Below are 27,986 nucleotides of genomic sequence, written 5' to 3' on the forward strand. Positions count from 1 at the left end.
GAAAAGTCATTTCCATGAACTATTCAATCTTCAGTTTTAAACATCAACACTAGCTTTCACTCATCTCCATAGTTACACTTCCTGCGGCCTCACAACCATGACCAAGTGTCACAGTGTTCTCACATTCAGAAAGAGGAAACTGGTTTCTTGGACTCCTCCTTCTCTCCCCTCTTCTCTTAGTCCCAGCAACAGAGAGACTCATATAGCAGAGATATTCCTTTTCTTTTTTTTTGAGATGGAGTCTTGCTCTTGTTGCCCAGGGTGGCGTGAAATGGCATGATCTTGGCTTACCACAACTTCCACCTCCTGGGTTCAAGTGATTCTCTTGCCTCAGCTTCTTGAGTAGGTGGGATTACAGGCATGCACCACCACACCTGGCTAATTTTGTATTTTTGATAGAAACAGAGTTTCTTCATGTTGGTCAGGCTGGCCTCGAACTCCCAACCTCAGGTGATCCACCTGCCTCGGCCTCCCAAAGTGCTGGGATTACAGATGTGAGCCACTGCACCCAGTCCCATTTTTTTAAAAATTAATTTTTGTGAAAACTAAAGGAAAACATTCTAGGGGCATTGCTTCTCACAAGGAAGTGGCTGGGGAAGGCCACAATCGCCTAAAGGCAAGTTTTCTTAAATGTTTGGCTTGGGCCTACACCTCATACTTTTGACCAGACCCCTTAGTTCTTACCCTGGAAAACAGGGCTGAAGACAGCAAGGTATTAATAGGACCTAAGTCATCAACAACCAGCCTGACCTTTGCATGGGAAACTTCCCTTAAGTACCAAAATGACAACCCCAAACGGAAGGGTGGTTGACAGCATTAAATCAAGAGTCCTGACACCCAGTGCTACATAGAAGCTGGTGCAAGTATGGAATTGGCCAGTGGGGTCAATTTCTTTGAAGGGGCAGGATTCTAATGGATGAAGTGACATTCAGAATAACTAGGAGATTGTGAAAGAAGAAATCCAGGTATACAGTTATGTCAGAAATACTGACAGTGAGACAATTTTATTTCCTGCCAGATTTTCACCTGATGTCCTATCTGAAGTGTTAAGAATGTAGATGTCTACATTACTCTCCAAGACATTCTCTGTTCCCTTTATTTGAGCACAAATAGTTAAGAAGATACAACAGCAGATTATTAGCATCTTGCTGTTGTTGAATCAAATTGAATTTATTCATTTAAGGAACGAGACTTCAAAACAGTTTTCTTATTGCTTACGGGCTTGACTGTCCCTCAGCCCTTCTTAAGGAATCAGGTACACCATCTCCTCTGGTTGTTGACTTTAAACTTCTTCAACTTGGCCTTTAGTATGGGCTCTCACTTTTCTGGCCCTTATAATTAGGAGACAGGAGTTCATAGTGATGAAGAACAAGGGTAATCAAGCTGGACAGACCTTTCAAATGCTTTCTCTGCCACTGGGAGAATTACGGCAGGTTACATCATCTCTCAAACTTTGTTTTTCCCATCTGTAAAACAGAGCCCACAATAGCAAATGCTTCAAAGAATTGTTGTGAGTCTTCAATGAGATGTATCTATGGAGAGCACTCCCTGCTTAGCACATTGTAAGCCCTTAGTAAAAGTTAGTTGCCATTATTGTAGTTATTATTATTAAAGCTGGGCTTGGGGCTGGTTGAACTGGCCTCTTCCCAAAAGCTCCCAATGGGGCCTAGCAGAAATAAGGAAGCCCTGGAAAACCTGGCCAGAAGCACCTCAGGAACATAACCTTAGCGAACTTCCATTGTGGCACCTTCTTTGGCTACAGTGTCTGAACGCTATCTGCTTTGAGCTGAGGAGAGTCTACAACAGAAGCAAGCATGTCAGCTTCATGACAGCAAGAATTTGTTTATTGTTGCAGGCCCAGTTCCTGGAATGGGGTATAATGCATTGTAGATGCTTAGCCAGTATTTGTTAAAGATAAAAAGCAGGGATTCTGATCCACATCAAGAGGACCATGGCAGGGACCAGTGCCTCCAAGTCAAGTGTACCATTTTCTTCAAAATGGAAACAACTAAATTGTCTGCTGAATCGCAGGGAAAGCCCAAATGATCAACTTTTTTTCCATTTAGGAAACTAGGATTAGTTCTGTAGATTTTCTTTAAAAATCCCAGAAAATCAGTCTTGACAGGTTTAAGATAAGCAACTAACACAGTCAAGGTTCAATCCAGATAATTCCTGGAATACTATGAGCAAAGAGTGTAATTTGGATGCCAATTCCAGGTCATAACTAAAAGACTCACCTCTAGAAGAACTGGACTTCCAAAGACATGACCAAAATTAAAACAAATATCAGAATTGAATAAGATTTGTATTTAACACCAGTAAGGAGATAACATCAGGATTCTGATTTTGCACGAACAAGTAATTTGAAGTTTCTCTCTTTGTTTAGGGATTGGCAAAAGTGTGCAGCACCCCAGAGGGGAAATCAAAGCTACTAGTCTTTGGTTTGAGTAGGTACCAGAAATGAAGACAGGGAGGTAGAAAATTCTTCCCTAGGTTTATTTTTTTTTTCACTTTGGATTCTTAGTCTTCCACAAACTTTTGATTCCTTTCTCTTATTTTATTTTATTTTGAGACAGAGTCTCGCTCTGTCACCAGGCTGGAGTGCAGTGGCACGATCTCGGCTCACTGCAACCTCCACCTCCCGGATTCAAGTGATTCTCCTGCCTCAGCCTCCCGAGTAGCTGGGACTACAAGCACACACTACCACACCCAGCTAATTTTTGTATTTTGAGTAGAAACAGGGTTTCATCATGTTGGCCAGGATGGTCTCCATCACTTGACATCATGATCTGCCCGCCTCAGGCTCCCAAAGTGATGGGATTACAGGCGTGCGCCACCACACCAGGCCTTCTTTCTCTTATTAAAGAATAAAAGAAAACCACTAATTTGGGAGAGAATGCACAGGTTTTAACTTGTTCCTTCTATTCTCCCTCTTGACAGAACTCACCATCGCGCCGACGCCGACTCAGCATCATCCCACCTGTTGTCCTATCTGACCCAACTTCTAAGGACTTGGTAGAAATTTCTATCTATGATGAGTCACCTAAGAATCCACAAAAGAAGGCTTTACCACATGAGATTTTGACAGCGACTCAGGTGAGTCTATTAAGGGGCAGGTTGGGGGAGCTCACAGATCTGAGGCATAATTTCTTCTTGTGTTCCTTATTCTCCTGCTTGAGCTCACCACTAGGGGGATGATTGCGGAAGGAGCTGACATTCTTGGCTTTTGATTTGCATGGTGGTTTTCCATCCAATTCTACAAACCAAATAATCATAATTTTAATGTATAAGCAATGGAAGATAGTATTTTGGAAGCAGTAATAGTTTGCAGATGTTTTGAGTATTTCATGAAGATAAAAATAGAGGTTTTTACTGAAGCATAGTCTCTACACTTTGAAATCCCAAAAATATCAGCGGTTAGGGCATATAGTACTATTTGATAGATACATATCCATGTGAAGAATCAGTTGACACATGAGAGGGCAATGTGTCTATTTCATATGTCTAAGTTTGTCAACCAGATAATATCAATCAGCAAATTAGTAGCGTGTGCCCATATAAACACTTCCATTCTTAAACTAATGTGTTTAATTGAATTGGTTGTTGGTGAACTTGAAAGGGCTCTTAGAGTGAAGTAGAGTTTAGAATGATTAACCTTTGGAACTAAAAAGTAAACAGAAACCTAATTTATAATGAAGAGAATTGGCCAGTCAGAACAAAACTCTATTTTGTTGTTAGAAGATCCTGTGAAGTTAAGCAGCCCTCAGTTAGATATGTCAACAAAGAAACAAATTAGGTTAAAACCAAAGTTAAAGCACAGACTGGTAGTAGGTGGGTGGATGCTTATTGTTTTATGAATCTGGGCTGTGACTACAAGTATTTTCTGCAGCATGCCACTAAATCAGATGAATTGGGATGTATAGTCTGAATTAGTGGAAGGATTAGATAGCATTTTTTATTGTACTAAAATACAGATCATGTAAAATTTACCATGTTAGGCATCTTAAAGTATGCAATTCACTGACAGTACATACATTCACAATGTTATGCAATCATCACCACTATCAAGGATCAGAACCTGTTTGGTTATCCCAAATGGAAGCCCAGTTCCTATTAAGCAGTCATTCACCATTTGTATCTCCCATCAGCGCCTGACAACAACTATTCTGCTTTCTATCTCTGTACTTGCCTACTCTGGATATTTCATATAAATGGAATCATAGAATATGTGGTCTTTGTGCTGGCTTCTTTCACTTAGCATAATGTGTTTGAGGGTCATCCATGTTGTGACATTTATCGATACTTCATTTCTATTTATGGCTGAATAGCACTTCATTATATGGATGTACCACATTTTGTTTAGCCATTCATCCATTGATGGACACTTGTGTCCTGTCTACCTTTTGGTTATTGTGAATGGTGCTATTATGAACATTCGCACACAAATTTTTGTTTGAACACCTGTTTTCGATTCTTTTGGGTATATTCCTAGGAGTGGAATTGCTGGGTCATATGGTAATTCTATGTTTAACTTTTTGAGGAACTACCAAACTGTTTTCCCCAACAGCTACACCACCTTACATTACATTCCCACTAGCAATTTATGAGAGTTCCAATCTCTCCACATCCTGGCCAGCACTCATTAGGTTCCTTTTTTAAAAAATTATAGTCGGCCGGGCGTGGTGGCTCAAGCCTGTAATCCCAGCATTTTGGGAGGTCAAGGTGGGCAGATCATGAGGTCAAGAGATCGAAACCATCCTGGCCAACATGGTGAAACTCTGTCTCTACTAAAAATACAAAAAAATTAGCTGGGTGTGGTAGCATGCGCCTGTAGTCCCAGCTACTCAGGAGGCTAAGGCGGAAGAATCACTTGAACCCGGGAGGCAGAGGTTGCAGTGAGCCGAGATTGTGCCACTGTGCTCCAGCCTGGGACAGAGCAAGACTCCATCTCAAAAAAAAAAAAAATTATAGTCATGTTTGTGGGTGTGAAGCAGTATCTCATTGTGGTTTTGATTTGCGTTTCTCTAGTAAATAATGATGTTAAATATCTTTTCATGTGCTTATTATCCATTTGTGTATCTTCTTTGGAGAAATATCTATTTCTCCTTTATCCATTTATTAATTGAGTTACTTTTCTTTTTGTTTTTGAGTTTGTAAACAAGAAAAGTAACTGAGACAGGTCAGAATCAATTTGGAAATTTTATTTTGCCAAGGTTAAGGATGTGCACCTGGGAGACAGGTTTGTGCCTTTCTCCAAAGATGATTTTGAGGGCTTCAATATTTAAAGGGGAAAAGGTGGATACTGGGGAAAGAGAAACACATTTTTAAAAGGTGTGGGAAGATGAGACAAATGGTTGCATTTTTTTGAGTCTTTGATCAGCCTTTCACTCAATACACAATTTACATGTGAGAGGGGATAGAGGAATAGTTACTTATTCCTTCATCTTCCTCAGTGAATCTGCATTTTTACATCAGCAGAAGCAATCAAATATGCATTTATCTCAGGTGAGCAGAGGGATGAGTTTGAGTTTTGTCCTTTGTCCCACACCTGTGAAGATAAGCTATCGATATACATTGTCAGGGTAAAAGTCTTAAAGCTTAAAGTTTGAGCTGATTAAATTCCCTGGCCTCAATCACATTGCAGGATAAATGCTGGTATTTAACATATTGGGGGTTAAGTTATTCCATTGAATTGGCTAACAAAGAGTTAATTTAGAGTGCTGCAAGTTTGCCTCTTTTTATAATATCTCATGCTTTAGCTGGGTGGCTACTCCGTAATTCCCCAGCATGGAATACAAATAAGTCTTCAAAGCCCAGAACAATTTTTTTAAAGCAATCCTCTGCTGCATAAGCCTGTAGTCCCAGCTACTTGGGAGGCTGAGGCAGGAGGATCACTTGAGGTTAGGAACTTGAGGCTGTAGTGCACTATGATCATGCCTATGTGTAGCCACCATACTTCCACCTGGGCAATGTAGTGAGACTCTATCTCTAAAATAAAATAAAATTTTAATTTTAAAATCTTTTCATACATCAAAGGAGAACATATGCTCCCTCCCCATGATTGTATACAAATGTACAACTTTCAAAGTGATTTTCCATATATAGTTACATTTGATTCTCTCAATAACTCTGTAAAGCAGCTAGGAAAGATTCCCATTACAGATGAAAAAAGTTGAGGTTCAGAGCGGTGAAGTGACTTGGCCAAAGCCACAGAGCCAATCAAAGATAGAGATGGGGCTTGATCCCAGGATTTCTGATCAAATCTATAGCACTTTCACTGAACTATGTGGCTTCTAGCAGTCCTCTAACTTTGTATAACCAATGCTCAGCAATAGCAACAGCAGCTAACATTTATCAAGACTTTCTTATGTAACGGGCACTGTGTTAAGCACTTTCCATGTATCATTTTATTTAATCTTTACAACAACGAACCAAAGTATGTATTATGATTATTCCCAGTTTACAGACATGAAAACTGAGGCTCAAAAGGGTTAAGGAACTAGCTCAAGGTCAGACAGCCAATAAATGGTATAGCTAGGATGTCATATTCAGGCCTGTTTGGTTTCAAAGTCCATGTTCTTATTCTCTATACTAGAAATGAAGAGAAAGGCTCTCATTCAAGAAATTGAAGAGATTGTCATAGAAGCGGGGGTGCAGGGAATATCAGAAATTCCACTTCCAAGAACTTTCAAGTTGGCAAAAATATTGACCACAACAGCTTTTAAGTAACACAGATTTTGACTTAAGCAGCAGCTGTGCAGGAAATCTCAGGAATGGGCACAGAAGCCACCTTGCCACACCCAGGGAATTAAAATCTTAGCCATTATTGGATCTCACTCTGTGTCAGTACCTCCTGGTGCAGAAGTCTCCCACCAAGAAACACTTTTCCCACCAAAAGTTGCTTCTTGTGGAGATATTCCAAAGACGACTTGCTTTTAGCTTTTGACTCACATAGAACCCAGCTCCCCAGCATCCCAGTGTCAGTCTCAGAGTGTATTTTTTTCCCGGAGTGACAGCTTTATGGACCAAATGCTTGACGAAACCTGGACCTAAACAGCCCCCTGGTAATCCTCTTATTTAAGACATTACAATCAGAGCTTTCCTTTGTTCCAAGAAGACAGTCAAACTGCTCTCTATACCTGCTTAAAAGGAGAAAACCCTAGCATCATACAACAGAAAAAGAAATCATTAAAAGGACTACCAAAATGTGCATTATTGACTTAACTGCTTTGCACTGGGTCTAGAAACTTGGCAGAAGGGAAAAAAGAAGTGGAAATGTGTTTTTATTTTCCAAAGAGCTGCCCTTATCCCAGCTAACAGCAAAAGAGTATTCAGCTCCCTACCAGCCAGTGCTGAAGAATCCTTTTCCCTGGCCCAAGGTCCAACCCAGGTTCCTTCTCTAAGAAGATTCTGGATTAGTAGGTACCTGGCCAGGCACATCTTCCAGATGTTGAGGCACGAGGAGCCCATTAATTCCATATTAATCTGAAGATGTCTGTGCTAAACTCCCTCTAAAACACAGGAGAAGAAATGGAAACATCTCAGCCTTACTTAATAATATGCATAATTAACCACATGTTCTCCCTTAAAAGTGGGAGCTAAATAATGTGTACACAGTGGACACAGAGTGTGGAAAATAAGCATTAGAAATTTGAAAGGGTGGGAAGGAGGGAGGAGGGTGAGGTATGTCAAATTACTTCATGAGTACAATGTATATTATTTGGGTGATGGTTACAGTAAAAGTTCAGACTTCACTTCTATGCAATATATCCGTGTAACCAACTACACTTATACCCCTTAAATTTATACAAACGAAAAAATAATATGCATATTGGGTTCAGACAGGGTATGTTGGTATGTTGGCTGTCAGAGTGCATAAAAGGAGGAATAGCGTTGGAAAGGAGTAAGGAAAGAAAAGTAAAGAACGGTGTCCCACTTTCTCCATTCATTTTTCTTTCAGAATTCTGCCAGGAAGGGATTCTATTTGCTTTTCCTGGGTAACTCATAAAATCCTGTGGTTGGCTCCTGTGGTAACTTTTCTAGGTTGCTGTTAACCAGTAGGGCTGAGGGAAAGAGGACCTAAGAAGGCCTCAGAAGGAACCACACTTCCCAAAAGATATTTCTGACTCCTGTTCTAAGGCAACTGCTGGGATTATTTCTGGACTTGCCGTAGTCATATTTGAAAATAGGAGCCTTTCTCTTCATGCTAGAGGACTAGGCAGTGGTTCTCAATTTTGGCTCCTGGAAGACTCATTTGGAAACCCTGTTAAGGCTATTCTAAAGCATTTCCTCTGATATTCTTACTCATTAGGTCTTGATATGTCCCCAAAATGCGCTTTTCCAACACTCATTCCAGGTGATTTTGGTACTGGGGGATTCCAGACCATACATTGAGAAGTACTGCATAGACTTCCAGAGAGCGTATAAATAGTTCATTTAATTCACTGGTGAGTTAAGAGAAGTCATAACATATACACATAATCTATACCCACATAACATACTCTAAACCTAACAGCAGAGATCCTCTTCGGACTGTTTTAAATCACATGTCTGAGCTTGAGCTCCATAGTCAGATGAGGAGAATGCTTGATGGCTTTGCTCTTTAATTTTTAGCCCCGGTTTGAGAATGGATGTGGGTCTGTGTTTAGACTGATGTCTACAGATACAGATTCATTAGTGAGAGTCAAGCTAACACAGGGAGATCAGTGGCTGTTACTAAGTTTGATGGACTCTCGGCTTAGGCTGTGATTGGGAACAGACAAACCGTCCTGTGCATATCCAATCTAGAAACCGCCAGATTTTTGCTGAGCCTGATTTTTCTGTTACACTATATAATTAGTTTCACTAAAGTAAACAATGCTTTATCTGTAGTGTTTATACCACAAGGTTTGGGATGCCAACTGAATTGAAAAGTTTTTATATTTATTAAATGTGTATTTACCTGCCATGTGGGCATCGTAAGTTGGCTTTCATGCAAAGCAAGTTGTAGGCTGTGTTTTTAGGGTTTCCTGATTCATAGATCTCCTTGTCTTTCTCCTTCTACCTTTGACTGGAGCTAGTGAGGCCTCAGAAAGAATAACTAAAGTGATACAGGCAACAGAGGAGCTTGCTCTGATGACATCTCAAAAAGGCAACTTCTGGTGGAAGCCTTTAACATAATCAAGTCCCCAGCTTAAAAAACATGTTTTGAGCAACTACTGTGTACTAAGCACAGTTGGAGGTACTGTGTCCCCAATACGGTAATACGTAGAACAGTTACAAACCTTCTTCATAAAGTTTGCATTGCAATGCGGGACGTGGACAATAAGCAAGCTAAATAAGGAAAACATAGTATGTCAGACACTGAGAAAAGCGACAAGGAGAAAAACAATGCAGGGAAGGGAATATGAAGTGGCTAAGACATTTTAAATAGATTGGCCATGGAAGACATAACTGAAAAGGTGGAGGTTAGCTAAGACCTCTGGAAGCTGAGCCCTCCCAGCTGCAGAGTGTCAATGTTCCAATATATTTGCCAAGACTCCAGTTTCTTGTTCTGTTGCCCAGACTGGAGTGCAGTGGGGCAGTCTCAGCTCACTGCGACCTCTGCCTCCCAGGTTCAAGTGATTCTCCTGTCTCAGCCTCCTGAGTAGCTGGGATTACAGGTGTCTGCCACCAAACCCGGCTAGTTTTTGTATTTTTTGTAGAGATAGAATTTCACCATGCTGGCCAGGCTGGTCTCAAACTCCTGATCTCAGGCTCTATGTACCTCAACCTTCCAAAGTGCTGAGATTACAGGTGTGAGCCACCACACCCGGCCATGAAAAGGTGGCTTTTGAATCAAAACCTGAAAGAAGTAGGGGAGCTAGCCACACAAACATGGGGAAAGAGCATGCCCAGCAGAGGGAACAGCAGGCACAATAGCCCTGAGGGCAGGGCATGCCTGAAGTGCTTGAAGAACAGCAGACCAGCAGTGTGTCTGTGGCAGGAAGTGGCTGGTAATTTGGTCAGACACAAAAGGAAGACAGATCATGTGAGGTTATCAGGAGCATAGATGTTATCCTCCAGCCTCAAAAGACCAGAACTCTGACACCACTCTGAAGTAGGGAAGACATTCAGAACAATAAAAGAAGAGCTTTTACTCTATACACTGATATTAAATTAATTTTTCCAGTAGATAACATGATCTAACTAGACAATATCAGGAAGAGGCAGTATATAAATTCATAGATGAAAATCGCATAAAGAGGTTAAAGAAATCTTCAGATCAATCTTAATTTTGATTGATCCCACAAAAGGCAACTGTACTATTTCTCTGTCTTCTCCCTGAATCCAAAGCAGAATGGTCTGCAGGATTTGTCATCTGCCTGACCCATTAGCTCTGTGTTAAGTCCCCATGCACTGGAATTACAGTGCCATCTTCATAACCAAGATAGTAGCTAAAGTTATCACTGCATCAACATACAACAGTGGTGGAAATGGTGAAGACATGTGAAAGCTGCAAGTACCAAGGGGATCCCTGGCAGTGTGCAAAACTAGTCTGAAGAGAACATAGTGGGTAAACACAAATGGAAATTCTGTCTACTTGCTAAATTATATAATTTGCTACTATTATCTAGCAGAGACAGTTTATCAGCTAACCTTCAAAGGGTCTTCTGCTAACAGAATCAGAATCTTCTTAGAAATGGAAAGAGCTCTGGGGAGGCTCTTCGAGGTATGGAAAATACTATGTCCAGAAGCCCAGAGGAGACCGTTTTGAAGGTCCCATGGAGGAATTCAACTAAGTGTCTCAGAACCAAATAGTATGGCGATATGGAGGGCAGCCATAATGAGGACAGAGTTACAGGCTCCATACCTATCCCACTGGAGGTTGGAGCATTCAGTTCCTGAGGGTCCTCCCATCAGTCTTGCACCCATGAACTGTCAGTATAAATAAAAGGTAGTGTGCTCTCTATGAAAATGCAGCTTGCAGACAGGCCCTCTTCCAACCTGATTTTTCTCCCTCAACCCAACCCTCCAATGTGGAAATCCCAGAGCTCTGCTGGGTTTCACTGATACCAATTGTGCCTCTCACCCCAGCCAGATGTCCTGTTGATAAGAAGGGGATCTAGGGCAAGAGAACATGCAATCCCTCTGATCTTGCAAACTCAGTTAAGTGGTTGTGTTCTTATCTCAAGGACAGTGGGGTGCCCCTGAAAGCTTTCTAAGCAGGGAAGTAACTCAAACTTCTTCCCGTTTCTTGTTTTTATCTGCGAGGAAACCAGTAAAATTATGGAGCTTACCAATAATGAATAAGCCTGTTGACCAGAAATGTAGGAAAAGGGGACAATAGTTTATGAAGAATTTCTTCTTTAGGAATTCTTCAGTCAGAAGAATTTCCAACTTTTGAGACCAGTAACAGCATATGGGTTGACTCGCCTATTTTCTCTCACCTTCTCCAGAGCTTCTCTGAGCTATTACCTGGACCTGACTGCTCACAGTCCTCGACTGCATTTGCCACACTTGCCTCTGCCAGCAGCACCCCGCTGCCCATTGGTTTTAGCACCCCAGCCACCACCGAGGGCTGTTTGGATTCTTCAGCTGCTCGCCACAAGATGACTTTAAATCCCCACAAACAAAAGAAGAAGAAGAAGAACCTTCAAGCAATTGTAAGTCCTTCAAGACACAGGGGACTAAACTCCTGTATAAGAAAAGATAAGTTCCAATCTTTGCAAACTACTACTAGGGAAATAGTATGGTGTAGGAAACCCATGCCCTAAGCAAGATTGGCAAGGTCAAGGGCACTGTCCTAAGCCTGACAACCCCAGAGCGGTGAGCAAGCTTGCATCTATTGGGTGTGGTTTCCTATCCATGTGGAACTTTATATTAGAAGGGACTAAAAGGAAGCAGAAACAGTGAATGATTTAAATCCCCATAAACTGTTTATTGACTTAGCATCTGAAAGTTCACTCAGCTCTATTTGTAGAGAATATTCAACGCTACCCCAGATCAGGATTCTTTCAGTTATTAATCAGATGAGATCCATGAGTTACAAATTGCAGCACCATTCCACTTATTTGGAGATCAAGCTTTCAGCAACTCTAAACATCCAGAACTTAGTTGTTAACCCCTCCAAAGATCTCCAAACAGATGTCACATGACTTTCTAGGAAGCAGACCTACTGTGTAAAAAACATGGCCACAGATTAGACTCAGACCTGACAGCAAAGAGAGCGACAGCTGATAGCAGAGAGAATGACAGAAACAATCTGGGGCCATTTAATATAGGGGCTCAAGAACCTTGCCCACTTCAATAGGTCCCTCAGGGCCACGCTATATCACAGTCCAGTGTAATAGATCATTGCATTATTTGTCCAAGTCATCTAGAAAAAGTAGATTATGTTTTGTGATCCCTGTTTAATTAAAAAGATAGAGAAATAATGCTTTTAGAAAAGGCTTTTAGTAAAGGTTAAGGATTAGGGCTGGGCATGATGGCTCATGCCTGCAATCCCAGCACTTTGGGAGGCCGAGGTGGGCTGATCATGTGAGGTCGGGAGTTCGAGACTGGCCTGACCAACATGGAGAAACCGTGTCTCTACTAAAAATACAAAATTAGCAGGGAGTGGTGGTGCATGCCTGTAATTCCAGCTACTTGGGAGGCTGAGGCAGGAGAATCGCTTGAACCTGGGAAGTGGAGGTTTCAGTGAGCCGAGATCGCACCATTGCACTATAGTGTGGGCAACGAGCAAAACTCCGTCTCAAAAAAGAAAAAAAAGTTAAGGATTAAAAAATGTCAGTGTTTAAAGGGATGTGTCGGTTGGCTACAAAATTCACTTTTATCAAAAACTGAATTCACCAGTGATTCTGGTCTGAAAGTAAGAGACTGTAAATCAGAGGTAGAGACTAACAGATTGTATAGTACAAACATTTTACAAGGAAGGACATTAAAGCACAAATAATTTCAGATACTTACCCAAAGTCAAACACCCAGGTGGTGGGAGAGCTAGGGCCAGAATCCAGTCTTCTGACTTCTAGCTCAGCACTTTTTTCATCCCACCATCTTGCCTCTAGCTTAGGCATCTCAATTTCACTTTAGGTAGTACACAAAATATGAGTTGCGAGAACAGGTGGAGGAGCAGCGGGGCAGAGGGAAGCCCTTTGGTGGCCTTGAGAGTATCTTCTTAGTTTGGTGTCAAATAAGGGGTGACCAATTACTAGGTGCCAAACCCCATACATGCATTATCCCCTGAATACCTCACCACAGACCTGGGAGATGGGGAAGTTTGGCTGAGGGAAACAGTATGATCCTTCTAAGTTTCTTCTTTCTGTACAGCCTAGTTGAGAAAAGGCCCGGGCATCACCCTCTGAGAAGGCCAGGACATCCGCTTCTTCCCTGTGACTCTCTCCCTGACAAGTGGATGAATATAAAAAGATCCGAGATCATTTATGACACAGGGACTACTACCACTTTCTCCCTGCTCTAGAATTTATTAGATCTGCAAGTCCCACAGGAGGTTTTTCCTAGTCTCTTATTTATTGATGTAGACACAGTGATTCAGAGAATAACTTGCCCAAGGTCACGCAGCAAGTAAATGATGAAGAGATCCTGAATCCAGGCCAATCCGACCATATTGGCTCAAAAATAAATTATTATGAGCTGTGTCTGTTTGCACAGGCACTTTGAGTGGGAGTGTAAAGAATTGTATGTTTGTCTTTACATGCATGCCATAAAGGCTTACACTAAGCAAATTCCATACACTGTTCAGTGCAGTGCTATGCTGACATTTCCAGAGCTGTATTCTAATTATCAGATAACCTTATTTATACTAAACCAACTTCACCCCATCCAATATAAGGGCTGAACCCTTCAGCTTTTTCTCCTTTTCCTCCCAACAAAACCCCAATTCTCTTTCTTCGTTTGATCTAGAAAGAGATAATTCATGCTTTCATTAAATTCCCTGAAAAGAAGCCAAACAGGATTTGAATTTGGCTCACAGGTCTGGTGAAGCAAATCTGAGAATCCCATTATGGCCAAGGGCATGATCATTGTCAGCCCCAACGATCCCATTTTCGGATTCGTGGCCTTCCAGTGTGGTTCAGTAGTTTCCAGGGTATTTTAGAGAGATCCCTGTAGTGTGTCATTCAGAGATTAGAAACTCCAAACCTGGATGAACCACTTACAATTGGTAAGATGATCCCCAGGGATCTCTTGGTGGAAACAATTCCATTAAGAAATCCCTGGAAATATGTCCATTGAAATAACTTCCATCTTTTAAGGTATTGTTACATCCCCAGCATCAATAACTTTTTTTCTGATTTTTTTTTTTTTTTTTTTTTGGCAACCATGCAGGAGTGGTTGGAAAGCACTTCAGTAGGATTCAAGTTCATTCTTTTCCTGTTTCAGGTAAAACCAAACCAGGAGGAGCCAAACCTGCCATTGGTTTCTGGAGAAGAAAAGAGTATAACCAAACCAAAAGAAACCAACCAAAAGAAGCTGGGTACGGACAGTGCAGGTTTGCATATTTTTACCCTCACCCAGAAACATGTATGACAGACTTCATCACACAGTGCCATGTTGATAGGAGCTATACCCAAGAATTACCCAAGACTGCTGTCCTTGGTCCTCAGAGAGCTTTCAATTTAAGATGCAGATAATGTGATCCAGGCTTCTCCATCTAAACTGCCAAAGTAATATAATTGCCACTTGTGTGGGGTTCAGGTAAAGGATCATACTTGGATTCTTATTTTATCTAAATGAATTTCCAACAAGAGAGGTGTTTTGTTTATAAATTTATTTCATCTTCTCTGAGGATAACGTACATGCTGAGTTCCTCAGTGAGCCCAGATGTGAGAGGACAGCCAGTGATTTCCCGTTCAGCATTCCCTCTCAGCAACAGAACCAGAAAGGAATAACAGAATTGGCCAAAAAATCAGTTTTTAAAAGTTGTCTTTCTCTTCCTGTAGAGCAAAAATGTCCGTGTTAATAATGAGACTATTGCCCACATCCATGGACAAAGAGGGTTTGGGCAGCTGCAGACAGATGTCCTTGGCAGCCAACACCTATCGAATTCCGAAACAACAAATACCACCAGAGTGAAAAGCTCTCTGTTTATGTGTGTACATATGTTGATGTTGGCTCCAACTGATGGCAAGCTAATTTCAAGCAGTATTTGATAAAAATTCCAGTTCTTCAAATTTAGTTGAACAGTTATGTCACGTTTTTGCCACAAAGGATTTCACATGTGGGTTCAAAGACAGGATATTCCTAAGCACATTTTCCCATGAAAACTAAGAAAACCACAAAACTCTCCAGTTAAAAAAAAATAGAAAAAGAAAGATTAAATTAGTACTCTTTTATCTTTTTGAGATTTATGTATTAATAGTTGTCTCTTTTACACACAGAGGATAGAACTGAGCCAGTATCCATGGGGGCAGATACTTTAGTTGATTTTCCATATCACGGAAGTGGTTTGGAGCACAATCAGTTATTCTCAGCGCTGTATGCTGGATATGAAATCACTAGATGGAGCTAGGGATGCAGCAGATAGTGAGTAAAGAAAGGCAGCAAGGGGCCACCTGAAGATCAAATTGAGTTTCTTAGAAAAGTACTACAAGAAAGGAGGGGAGCAATCTGTACAACTATGACCCTGTGCTTGACCTGAAGCTGGTGGACCAATGTAATTGCTAAGGCATTCCGAGAATTTCTTTGCATGTATATTACATACAATTGGTTTTTTTTAAATTTTTATTTCAATAGCTTTCGGGGTACAATTGGATTTTGGTTACATGAATGAATTGTATAGTGGTGAAGTCTAGGATTTTAGTGCACCTGTCACCCTAGTAATGTACGTTGTACCCAGTATGTAGTTTTTCATCCCTCACCCCTCTCACACCCTCCTCTCTGTCCGAGTCTCCAATGTCCATTATACCACTCATGTATGCCTTTGTGTACTCATAGCTTAGCTCCCATTTATAAGAGAGAACATGTGGTATTTGGTTTTCGATTCCTGGGTTACTTCACTTAGAATATTGGCCTCCAGTTTCATCCAAGTTGCTGCAAAAGACATTATTTCATTCTTTTCTATGCCTGAGTAGTATTTCATGGTGCATATATATATGTGTGTGTGTGTGTGTGTGTGTGTGTGTGTGTGTATATATATATATATATATCACATTTTCTTTACTCATAGGTTAATGGGCACTTAGGTTGATTCTATATCTTATAAACATATGTGTGCAGGTGTCTTTTTGATATAATGACTTCTTTTCCTTTGGGTAGATAGCCAGTAGTGGGATTATTGGATTGAATCATAGATCTATTTTTAGTTCTTTGGGGAATCTCCATACTGTTTTCCATAGTGGTTGTACAAATTTGCATTCCCACCAGCAGTGTATAAGTATTCCCTTTTTATCACATCCATCCCAACATCTATTGTTTTTTGACTTTTTAATAATGGCCATTCTGGCTGGGGTAAGGTGATATCACATTATGTTTCAATTTGCATTTTCCTTATGATTAGTGATATTGAGCATTTTTTCATATGTTTGTGGTCCATTTGAATATCTTTGTTTGAGAATTGTTTATTCATGTCCTTTGCCTACTTTTTAATGGATTATTATAGTTTATTGTCACCCTGTTTCAGCTCTGGGTGCTTTCAGTTTTGAACACTCTGTATGAGGTCCTTGGTCGTAGAGTATCTTTGTGTGATGGCTTTCTCAGATGCTGCTTGTAGTAGTGATATGCTGGGTCTGTGCACAGGTTCACTGTCTCCTATGGGGAGTTTTCATATGGTTCACAGTGTAGACTGTTGCCCGACACTTCTTTAAAAGGGTCTGTGGTTTCTTTCAGTCTTTCTGTTAAGTTCCTGTCTTGCTTCTTAGGAAAAGCTCACAACATGAATCTCTACATATTATTTTGTCTTTCCAAGTGAGAGAGACATGCCAACAATGCCTCCAATCTGCATCTTGGAAATAAAAACAACTAGGATCATTTTAATATGACAGAGTAGAAAAAAAGAAGAAAAGGGGGCCATAATCTTGCCTCCCAGATAATTCCCATTGACACCTTTCTAAAAAAAAAGCAATAGATGCACATGATATGAAATTTCAAGTAGTTCAGATAAATATTATGTAGAAAATAGAAATGCTAGTTAGAAAGTAAAAAATTCCTTTCCTCTTTCCCATCAGTTTCCCCAAAGGCAATCATTGTTACAGGTTCAAAATTTGCCTTCTGATGTGTCTCACACCGAATGGTGGACCAGACTATTGGTAAAAATGTGATAAGCCAACCCTGCACTCAGTTCCTAGAACTAGGATTTCCCTTTGGCTTAAAAATGTCCAACTGCAGAAACCTAATAGTGACCAAGTTGCCCCCTGTCTTCCAAATACCTGCTTCGTCATACTAGAGAATTCATTAGCACATAGGTATCATTGGGCCAGGGCACAGTGTTCTTATTTTAGGAAGTCAAAGTCACACATATTTCTCTTTTTCTTATTTCTATTTGGTGCAGGTTCCTCAAGCAAAAAAAAGAGCAACAAAACTGAGATATATGACAAGAAGACAACAGACCAGGCTCCAAACTCTGATGCTACTGGGAGCCAGGGCCCTCCACTGCCAGCAGCATCTGGAAGAAGATGGAGAAAAAAAGGAGCAAGTGCTTCAGGATTGAGTGAGTGTGAATTCAAAGGAAGAAGCCTTAAACAATCCAATGAAGGGTATGGCCTGGGCGATAGAGCTGCATCCTCACCTACCGATAAGACTGCCAGGAATGTGACTTTCGGGTACTTACCCTTGGAGAAGGACAACATGAAGCAGCCTACAACTCCACAACCAGAAACCACTACCCCTCAGTGGTTGCTTTCAGATAAAGATGACATGGGAAAGAGAAATGCTGGCATAGTAACACAGCCTATACCTGAAGACATGGAAGATCCCATGGTTGCTAATCCACAACCATACGATGAAGATGGGGCTCCTGCAGCTGAGAAGACAGAAGCCAGAGCTTCTCTTTCATTGATGGTGGAAAGCCCTTCTACAACCCAAGAGGAGGCCATTCTCTCAGTGGCAGCAGAGGCTCAAGTGTTTACAGATCCTTCTCATATCCAGTCACAAGAGAAAGATGCTTTCAGCTTTGAGTCACAAAAGGCTCCATCCAAAATGGAGTCAGCCCAGGATATTCAAGCTATCTGCAAAGAAAAGCCTTCTGGAAATGTTCACCAGGCCTTTACAGCAAGTGTTTTTGGTATGACAGGTACTCCAGCCGAAGGAGATGTTTATGCCAAGAGTCTGCCTCCCGAAAGCCTTTTTCAGTCCTCAAGGAAGGCTGATGCTGAAGAAGTCTCCTCAGATTCAGAGAATATTTCTGAGGAGGGGTATGGTTCTGAAGAACTGGCTTGTGGTCACTCTTCCCAGTCCTTGTCGAAGTTTGAAGATGAACAAAAAGTCTTCTCAGAATCAAAAAGTTTGGTTGAGGGCTGGAGCAGCTCTGAGGAGGAGCTGGACCCCAGATGCCCTTCCCAGGCTTTGGAGGAGCCTGAAGATGAAGCCTTCACAGACTCAAGCAGTTATGTTGAGAAGTATGATAGTTCTGAGGATTGCAGCAGCTCGGAGGAAGACCTGCCTCTCAGACACCCTGCTCAGGACTTGGAGAAGCCCAAAGACCAACAGGAAGTCGCCTCAGCTTCAAAGAATACTCCTGCAAAGCAGAATGCTTCCGTGCCGCAGCTGCCTCCCAGACGCCCTTCTCAGCCCATTATGAGTCCTGCTGTTCAGCAACAAGTTTGCACCAGTTCAGTGGGCACTTCTACAAAATGGAGCAGTTCTGTGGAGCCAGTCTCTCCAAGACGCCCTTTCGAGGCATGGGCACGTCCTAAATCTAAGCAAAAAGTCTCCACAGGTCCAGAGAGTGCTGCTGTTGAGTGTGGCATTTTTCTGGAACCTCTGCCTCCCAAAATTCCTTCTAAGCACCGGATGAGGCCTAAAGCAGAGCAACAAGGCTCCTCAAGTTCAGAAATTACAAGTATGGAGGGGGCTGCTTCTGTGGAAGCCCCGCCACCCAGCCAGTATTCTCAGCCCCTGACGAGCCCAGGAGTCCAGCAAGAAGTCTCTGCAGGTCCAGAGACTGCTGCTGTTGAGGGGAGCATTTCTGTGGAGCAAAGCCCTCCCAAACACCCTTTCCAGCTATGGGTGAATCCGAAAGTGAAGCGAGAAGGTTCCTCATCTCCAAAGAGCATGGCTGTTGAAGAAAGCGTTTCTAGGAAGCCTCTGCCTCCTAAACTTCTTTCCCAGCCCTTGATGAACCCTAAAGTTCAACAGAACATGTTCTCAGCTTCAGAGGACATTGCTGTTGAGAAAGTCATCTCTGCGGAGCCACTGCTCCCCAGATATTCTCCTCAGTCCTTGACAGATCCTCAAATCCAGCAAATCTCAGAAAGCACAGCTGTTGAGGAAGGCACTCATGTGGAGCCGCTGCCTCCCAGACACCTTTCCCAGCCCTCCAGGAGGCCTAAGTTCCTAAAACCAATGAGTACTTCTGCAGAATGGAGCAGTCCTGTGGCACCTTCCAAATACACTTTCCAGCCATGGGTGACCCCTAAACTTGAGCAACTGTATCAATTGTCTGCAGATCCAGAAAGCACTACTGTTGAAGGGAACATTTCTAAGGAGCCGCTGCTTCCCAGACCTCTTTCCCAGTTTACTGTGAGGGAGAGAATCCAGCAACTGTCCTCAAATTTCAAGAGCACTGCTGTTGAGGCAGGCATTTCTGGGGGGCCACTGCCTCCAAAATATCCTACCCAGACCTTAACGAGGTCTAAAGTTCAAGAAATGACCTCGCGTCTAGAGAACACAGCTGTTGAAGGCGTTTCTAAGAAATCACTGATTCCCAGGCGTCCTGCCCAGTCATTCGTGAAGTTTATGGCACAGCAGATCTTTTCAGAGAGCTCTGCTCTTAAGAGGGATGGTGATGTGGCACCTTTGCCTCCAAAACTTCCTTCCAAATCTTCGTTGAAGCCTAAAGTCAAGCACCAAGTTTTTTCAGATTGGGGGAATGCTAATCCTAAGGGAGGCATTTCTTCGAAGACGCTGCCTATGAAGCACCCTTTACAGTCCTTGGGGAGACCTGAAGACCCACAAGAAGTTCAAGAAGTTTTCTCATATTCAGAGAGTGCTCCTGGGAAGTGCAGCAGTTCTAAAGAGCAGCTGCCTCCCAGACAGCTTTCCCAGGCCTTGGGGAAACTTGAGTATAAGCAAGAAGTCTCTTCTGTTTCTGCCAGCTCTCCTGAAGAGTGGAGGAATTCCGAAAAGCAGCTGCCTCCCAAACATTCTTCCCAAGCCTCAGATAGGTCTCAAGTCCAGCCACAGATGTCATCAATGGGCCCAGTGAAAGTACCTATAAAGTGGAGCAGCAGTGAGAAGCACCTGCCTCCAAGTAGCCCTTTCCAGCGACAGGTTCGTTCAAGTTCTGTGGATGCTGGTGCTAGGCGATCTATTTTTGAAAGCAGTTCTGACAACTGGCTCCTACAAAGAGATCAAGCTTTTGCAAACAAAACCAAGAAGTTCAGCGAAGTTTCCAAAAGCCGCATAAAGAGCATCCCGGCCCCTGCTACCAAACCTGGGAAGTTCACCATTGCCCCTGCTGGGCAAACATCCACTTCTAGGGGCATTTACTCCAAGGAAGAAGTTCTTGAGAGTGGTGATGGAAATAATAACCAGCATTCAAGCCTACCCAACCAGGCTGATGTTGAAAATGTTTTTGGAGTTCGAATGAGAAGAGTCTCTTCCTTGCAGAAGTGTGAGAGTGAGAAACAAGATTACTTCACCCAGCTTGCTTCAGTGCCCTTGGGCCCAGTTTCATCCTTTGTAGGTGAGGGGCATAAAATCAGTAGAAGCACTTCCGAGGGGCTCCTGAATGCTGCAGGGAGCCTCACCAAAATATCTACCTTTGCAGAGAAGCAACAGAGCAGGCCAAAATCTGAAAGCATGGCCAAGAAGCAACCTGCTTGCAAAACCCCAGGTAAGGCTTTTATCTCTCCAGATGGCAAGTAGATATCAAGTGGAAAGAAGAACTGGAAAGCAAAGCCTTGAATGGGCATTAAAGTCTGTTATAGCCTTGCTTACTGAATTGTGGCTTTGACAGGGCTTGCTTATGGGTTTGGGAGCATAATAGTGCCCCATTCTAGATTTAATAAATTCGGAGGTAATTTTGAGTCTTCCCTTTCCCAGTACGGTTCCTCTCTGGACATTCATCTATATTCCATAATAAACACATGACCATCTCCCCATTCTCTCTTCCACACCCGCTGTACACTTTATATTTGGATGGAATTTTATGCTTTTCTTAAAATACTTTTACATGTATTAAGCCCCTCCCTAACATCATGTGGATTTTTGAAGCCAACTCATTAGTAGAGCATTATGTTCAGTCTCTCAGCCTGAAATCTTAATTTGCCATAAATGTTTCTTCACTCACCTGAAATATCTAAGAATCCAGAGCTAGGTAATCTTTGGGGCACTAATGTCTCCCAAAACCTTTGGACTTTCACACTCTGTCCTTGGGAAAGTCTTTCATATTCCTGTAACCACACTCGTGTAACCACACACTTGTGCGAGGGACTATGAAGTAATAAATACTCTTAAGATTTTTCTTGGAGTTACAGGAAAGGCATCAATGGCCTGAGCCTCTGGCCTCCTTGGAATTTTCCCTACCCACCTGGCAAACGTTGTCTTGCCCTGATTTGCAGATGGAAAGAGGGATGGACAAAGGAAGGGAAAGGTCCAATAAAGGGACAGTATGCCCACTTTTAAGTCAGCTTCTTTACTACCCAAGGAACTTCTGCCTTGCCAAGCTGTAGGGAGGGCCCAAAATGGTGGGGTGGGGGGGGCGGTTCTCTGCTTGATATCTGTTTATTTTCCTTTGGCAATTAACAAGTTCCCATTTGGAATATTATTGTGGGTAAGCTCTAGCCAGGTTCAGGACCCTGCCTGCCTTGCTTCAGTTCTAACTTCTTTCATTCCTTTCTCAGGAAAGCCTGCTGGTCAACAGTCAGATTATGCCATCTCAGAGCCAGCTTGGGTAACTATGGCAAAGCAGAAGCAGATGGGTTTCAAGGCCCATATTCCTATGAAAGAGCTGAAAACCAAGAGCAGAGCTGGAGCCAAGGCTGAAACTAAGGAGCCTAAATATGAGGTAGGAACTGGGGTAGCCTAGAAAACACTCCAAAAAGGTTGCTGGAATCACTGATTAGGCTTCATTTGGGAACTTTGCCGACATGCAGCTCGCCATCTCTTTGGGAGCATTAATCAAGGCAGGTGGACTCTTCAGGGGAAAAGACTTGCTTTGCATTTATACAAACGTGCCCTGCTTTTATGCTCTTGAAGGGTTTGTGCAGGCCCGGTGCAGTGGTTCATGCTTAATCCCAGCACTCTGGGAGGCCAAGGCAGGTGAATTACTTGAGCTCAGGAGTTCAAGATCAGCCTGGGCAACATGCTGAAACTCTGTCTTTACTAAAAATACAGAAAAATAGCCAGGTGTGATGGCATGCACTGATATTCCCAGGTACTCGGGAGGCTGAAGTGCGAGGATTGCTTGAGCCCAGGGGTGGAGGCTGTAGTGAGTCATGATCACGCCACTACACTCTAGCCTGGGTGACAGAGTGAGACTATGGACTATGTCTCAAAAGTAGGGGAGAGGTTATGCAAAGTCATGAATATAGAGAGAATCTACAAAACAAGTCCTGCCCTCAATATTCTAAAGCAAGGCTCCACAAATTGGTTGAGAAATAAGGAGTAAGTCATTTTACTTTATTTTAAATTTTTTATTTCCATAGGTTTTGGGGGAACAGGTAGTATTTGTTTACATGAGTAAGTTATTTAGTGGTGATTTGTGAGATTTTGGTGCACCCATCATCCGAGCAGTATACACTGTAACCCAATTCATAGCCTTTTATCCTTCACCCCCTTCCCACCCTTTCCCCGGGAGTTCCCAAAGTCCATTGTATCATTCTTATGCCTTTGCATCCTCATAGCTTAAAAAAATACCTAAAGGTAATCACTGGGGCAAGAGTTGACTATCTTTACAGATATTTTATGCCTATCAATATATAAATGGAATCAAACTATAAATACTATTTTTTACATTTAACATTTTATTTCTAGGCCCTTTTCCATATCAGTACACAAGTTCCCTTTCTGTGTTTGATGTTTGGATTTCTATATATTGATTTGGTTTGGTGTGGCACCTACCTGTAAGTTTAAAAATGTGATGTAGTGAACTAGGCTAACTACCACATGTGGATAAGAGATGATGGGATGCCTTTCTCCCCACTCATCAAAACTGCAGAAAACTGACTTAAGGTAACATATCAAATTCACATATCAAGAGATATGTTTAAGTTCCTCTACTTTTAAGTGCTTACTAAATTTGTTGAAGGACTCTGCGAGGACCTGTTTAACTCTTTGCTTTAAAGGTCTTTTCTTTTTCATCATTAGTATTTACATGGGGGCAGGATCATATGGGGGTAAAGCCCACCTTTATTAAAGCTCAGTGGCGCAATCACAGCCCACCGTAGCGTCAACCTCCTAGGCTCAAACAATCTTTCCCCTTCATCCCCGCCACCGTAGCTGTGACTATAGGCACTATAGGCATGTGCCACCATGTCCAGCTAATTTTTAAACTTCTTGTAGAGATGGGGCTCACTATGTTGCCCAGGCTGGTCTTGAACTCCTGGGCTCCAGTGATCCTCCCACCTGGGCCTCACAAAATGTTGGGATTATAGGCAACTGCCCTCAGCCTGGTTAAAGCTTTTGTCATGAGGGATAAGTTAGTGTTTATAAATTCATTAATTTAGACCAATTATGGAGACGTTAATTTGAAAAGAACAAACTGCAAAATTTTGGAAAGACCTACAATTATATTACTTTCTAATGTGAGGAGTCCTTCAAGTCATATGTCAGCTAGTTTTGAAAAGTAGAAATCTTACGGAACTCACTTCAATGAATTGATCAGATTTGTTTGCAACTATTATTAAACTATTAAGCTTGCAACTTAGCTTGCTGTTAAGTGCTAGTAAAGTGCTAAGGAAAAGGTTGTTCTCAAGTTAAACAATTCTCCTGTTAACCTGCTTACACTATTTGTAAAGTTTGACAGTTCTTTTTTTTCTAGTCTGAAAGGTGGTAAACTTGAGCCAGTTTAGGTTTTGTGAATGTAAATTTTAAGCAAAAAGGCTCAATGCTATTTATTTCCTTATCTATCTCTATATCTCTAATCTTTCCTTTTGGATACTGTTGAACTCATAGTACCCAGGACAGGGCTTGCACTTGATGGCCCTCTGAATAAGCAATCTGCCATTTTAATGTCAAAACTTAACAAGCTTTCTGTTTTCATTTTTGTGTTAAAGGGAGCTGGCCCTGCAAATGAAAACCAAGCTAAAAAGATTTTCACTTCCAATGTCTACAAACAGGAGAAGAGAGCACAGATGAAGCCACTTAAGCCTATAAAATCAGGTAAAAGCATATATTCCGATCTCTCAAAAAACAGCCCCGGCAGAATGTTTCGAAACTTTTGCAATTTCAAGCTCAGATAATACTTGTCTCTTATCTCCCAAGTCAGCTTAATGATTTCTCGCATGGCTCTTTAATTAGATAGAGATATTAGCTTATTTTAGGAAAATCTTATTATTTTGACTTATACAAGTGCAGTGTATAACTTTCAGAGGGTCTTCCAGTCTTTTGGCTCATCAAAGAAGCTGTCTAGGCACAAAACTGTGGTCATTCACTGAAACATTCTTCTGGCTGGGTATGCAAGAGGAAAGTACCAAGTCACTTTCCAGTTCATAGCAAAGTGGTATTTTGTCACTTTCTACATCTCCAGTGAAACTGTTGAAAATAATTCACTCTAAAGGCCCAATGGTATTAAATTGTTTTAAATTATTTAGTAGGCTTGTTTCAGCTTCTCTGTATTCTGAGTAGGGATGTGTAAGTGGTGAGGAAATGTTGACAGCTGAGAGGAATACTCTACTGGGATATAATAGAATGTGATCTCACCAGAAAGAGTTGTGTGCTAGAGAGAATTTTTTTTCAGCAGGAGCAGGGGAGGGGAGGATGGATTTATATTGAACCATCTTTAAGAAATTAGACTAGGAATTCAGGAACCCACTGTCTGGCCATGAAATAGCAGCAGTTGACTTGCTCACAGCTATTAATGGCTTCATGGGCACTATACTACTATCAAGTGTTTCACAACTGTCACTCTGCATCAGAATCACCTGGTGAGCTTTTTAAAAAATTACAAATGGTCCTGGCTCTATCCTTAGAGATTCTAGTTCATTTGCTTCTGGAAACACCATGGGCATTGGTATTTTTAAAAGAGCCCTAGGTGATTCTAATGTGTAGCCAGGATTGAGAACCACTGGTTGAGTCTAAATCACTAGGTAAATTGACCATAAGCAGGATGAGGGAGGGAGTGGAATTAGGAATAGGGAAAGTAGTCTGCTTGCATGGGGTAGTTGGGTTAGTACAATATTATCTACCATCAACTTTTACTGCGTGCATCTATTGAGTCATCAATCAATTCGCTTCACATGAAATCATGGATTGGCAAAACACAAATAACATTACCTTATGTGAAATTTTCAAAACTGAGCAGTTACGATATGTTTCCCTCTGGTCTCAGTTCAAAGATGTAAGACAATCCAGTAATAACCACCCGAAGATTGGCAGTTACAGCCATGAGTACTACCTCCCAGGCCTTCTGATGCCCAGGGCCCTGTGGCCATAGCCATGTTGGTTTTGCCCCTTTGACATACCACTCTTGGCATCACACAGGCACTAACTTTTAGAAGTCTGGCACCAAAGGGAGAAGGGTCTATAAAGCACTAGAACAGGGGGATCAGAGGAAACCTGAAAGGAAGAAACATTTTAGGACATTCCATAAACAGCATACCCCAGTATCTCTGGGGTTCTTTATTGCTTGTGTGTTATTTTCTGTGGTTCCAGTTGGATTTGAGGCTCAGAAGATACTACAAATGCCTGCCATGGAAAAAGAAACCAAACAATCTTCAACTCTCCCAGCCAAGTTCCAAGAGCCAGGTGAGCCAGGTGAGCCAGGTGAGCCAGGTGAGCCTGTCTGGTTCTCCCTGGCCAGGAAGAAAGCCAAAGCATGGAGCCATATGGTAGAGACCACAGAATAAAGAGCTCTTGTATGGAGCATCAGCATTTTAAATGATAATTGCTAATAACCGTATTAATTCTATGTAGTGATCTTTTCACCGTGTGACTACTTTTATTAAGCAAAATAAGTATTAAGCAAAGTGTGAATTTATTAAGCAAAATAAGAATTTATTAAGCAACATAGCCTTAGAAATGTGAATTAAAACATAATTATTTGAATGAAATAAATGCCATGAATGCTTCACTTTCCATATAGTCACTGCCAGCATCCAGAAACCCAGCATTTTCTCTAGTAAAACTATGGGAAACATTTCTACTGCTGTAGAATTGCAAAGTCTTTAACTTTGGACAATGTGCTTTAGAAGGGATAAAGCAAAAACATTTTGTTGGAGCAACTAAAAAATTGTCATTTCTCTCAGCCAAATAAAGTGATTTTAATGGAAACATTCAGATGATTTGATGCAAAGATTGGCCTTTAGGATTTATGAGCCTAGATGGATGCTGCAATTATTTGGTTGTTGCTCCAAGCTTTGCAAAGGCCTCTAGAAGAGGTGGTGGAAGTGAAAATTCTGGGTCTCCAAGAAAAATTCTGCATAGTCAGTTCTCCAATCAGCCTGCCACCCCTTGAAACACCTTCCCTGTGTCCCTGGGGACCCCTGATGCTTTCACCTTGAGTGATAGTAACATACAGAGCACTTACACAAAGCTCCCTCTTGGAACATGCCCCATGTCGACCTGTCACAGGCCTGGCAGCAGCACCTCCCTATGAGGCAGAATGCTTCTTGGAAATTATCTTACTCCTCTGGATGGTTAGTCCATCGGTGTTTTGCTTCTCGTCCCAATACTACTGTGACCCCCTCTGATTGCACAGAAATCACTGCCTGTCATATATATCCTGTTAAGCACTGAAGACTCTATTGAAATTAGAGTTCTACAGATGCCAAAAGCTGTTCTTTCCATCAAGCAGATGGCAAGCTTACCACCTTGATGCACATCTGGGACCACTGGAGCTCCTTCCTCTCTGGTTCCAGCCTTAAAGTGCAGAACTCCATGAAGCTTCTTGTCCTTTCTCCTCAGCTGTCTTTGCTTCACAAGGTTTTAGCCCAAAGCAAGATTGCAATCCGAAAGCCACAGAGAAATGAACTTTCTGCTAACTGGAAGCTTTGAGTGAATCAGTTTTTTCCCATTCTCATTCCTAGAGGCACACACCTCAAAAGTTACTAGGCTGGAGAGACCCTACCTTCCAGTGACCCACTCATCCCCCAGCCACGGAGAAGAGGGAAGGCCAAAAAGGAAAAGTGAGAAAGAGGATGAGAGGGATGGTCAGCTATGAGGGGAGAGGGCAAGTAGCCTAGCAAATGTTGATGCCTCCCTTTCCATCTTGCCACACAGCCTTTTTCTTTTGCAGCACTGCCTCCATTAACAGCTCCTCGACTGAGGATGAAGATGTAGGCACCTTTGCCCCTAGAGCCGGTTCCTTAATTGGCTGGCTTTCTGATATGCAGACCACCCCAGAATCTCTTCTAGGTTCACTAGAAGTTAGTTAAATCTTCCTTTTTATGTCTTTCCCTTCATTCCATCCCCCAAACCCACCAAACACTAAAGGAGAGCTCCCTTTGGATGCCTGGGCAGTAAATCTAGCTCATTTTTTCTAGGAGACCCAGAAGTAACTTCTCAGTATAGTTATGACTGTGTCTGCCTCTGTGACACTGTGTTGCTTTGCTAAACAGAAATGCAGGCCTGGGCATCTGACTGTGCCTTTATATTCTGAGTGGGGTGCTGCCCCATGCAAAAAAAAAAAAAAAAAAAATCCAGAGAGGCACTGAGGTGTCAGAGCTAAACACTTGGTGCTGGATTTTGTTGAT

At 42.0% G+C, this 27,986-nt stretch overlaps 1 protein-coding gene across 3 annotated transcripts in view; it reads left to right on the forward strand.

Moving 5' to 3' along the window:
• The window catches only part of KIAA1210 (KIAA1210 ortholog), a 50,048-nt gene extending 22,131 nt beyond the window's left edge, over positions 1 to 27,917 (forward strand). For 2 of the 3 annotated variants that reach the window (XM_012475896.3, XM_012475886.3), the window contains exons 6-12: positions 2,941 to 3,096; positions 11,418 to 11,624; positions 14,359 to 14,467; positions 17,465 to 20,968; positions 21,978 to 22,141; positions 24,351 to 24,456; positions 25,948 to 27,917. In XM_012475896.3, the coding sequence (XP_012331319.1) occupies positions 2,941 to 3,096; positions 11,418 to 11,624; positions 14,359 to 14,467; positions 17,465 to 20,968; positions 21,978 to 22,141; positions 24,351 to 24,456; positions 25,948 to 26,141 (4,440 nt within the window). In that variant the 3' untranslated portion in view covers positions 26,142 to 27,917. The remainder of the gene's footprint in view (positions 1 to 2,940; positions 3,097 to 11,417; positions 11,625 to 14,358; positions 14,468 to 17,464; positions 20,969 to 21,977; positions 22,142 to 24,350; positions 24,457 to 25,947) is intronic. The other variant, XM_012475906.3, reaches the window with a different exon arrangement.
• Positions 27,918 to 27,986: the final 69 nt, after the last annotated feature.

Source organism: Aotus nancymaae, unplaced genomic scaffold, assembly GCF_030222135.1.
Source record: "Aotus nancymaae isolate 86718 unplaced genomic scaffold, 86718_ANA_hifiasm-v0.15.2.pri h1tg000004l, whole genome shotgun sequence".
Taxonomy (NCBI): Eukaryota; Metazoa; Chordata; class Mammalia; order Primates; family Aotidae; genus Aotus; species Aotus nancymaae.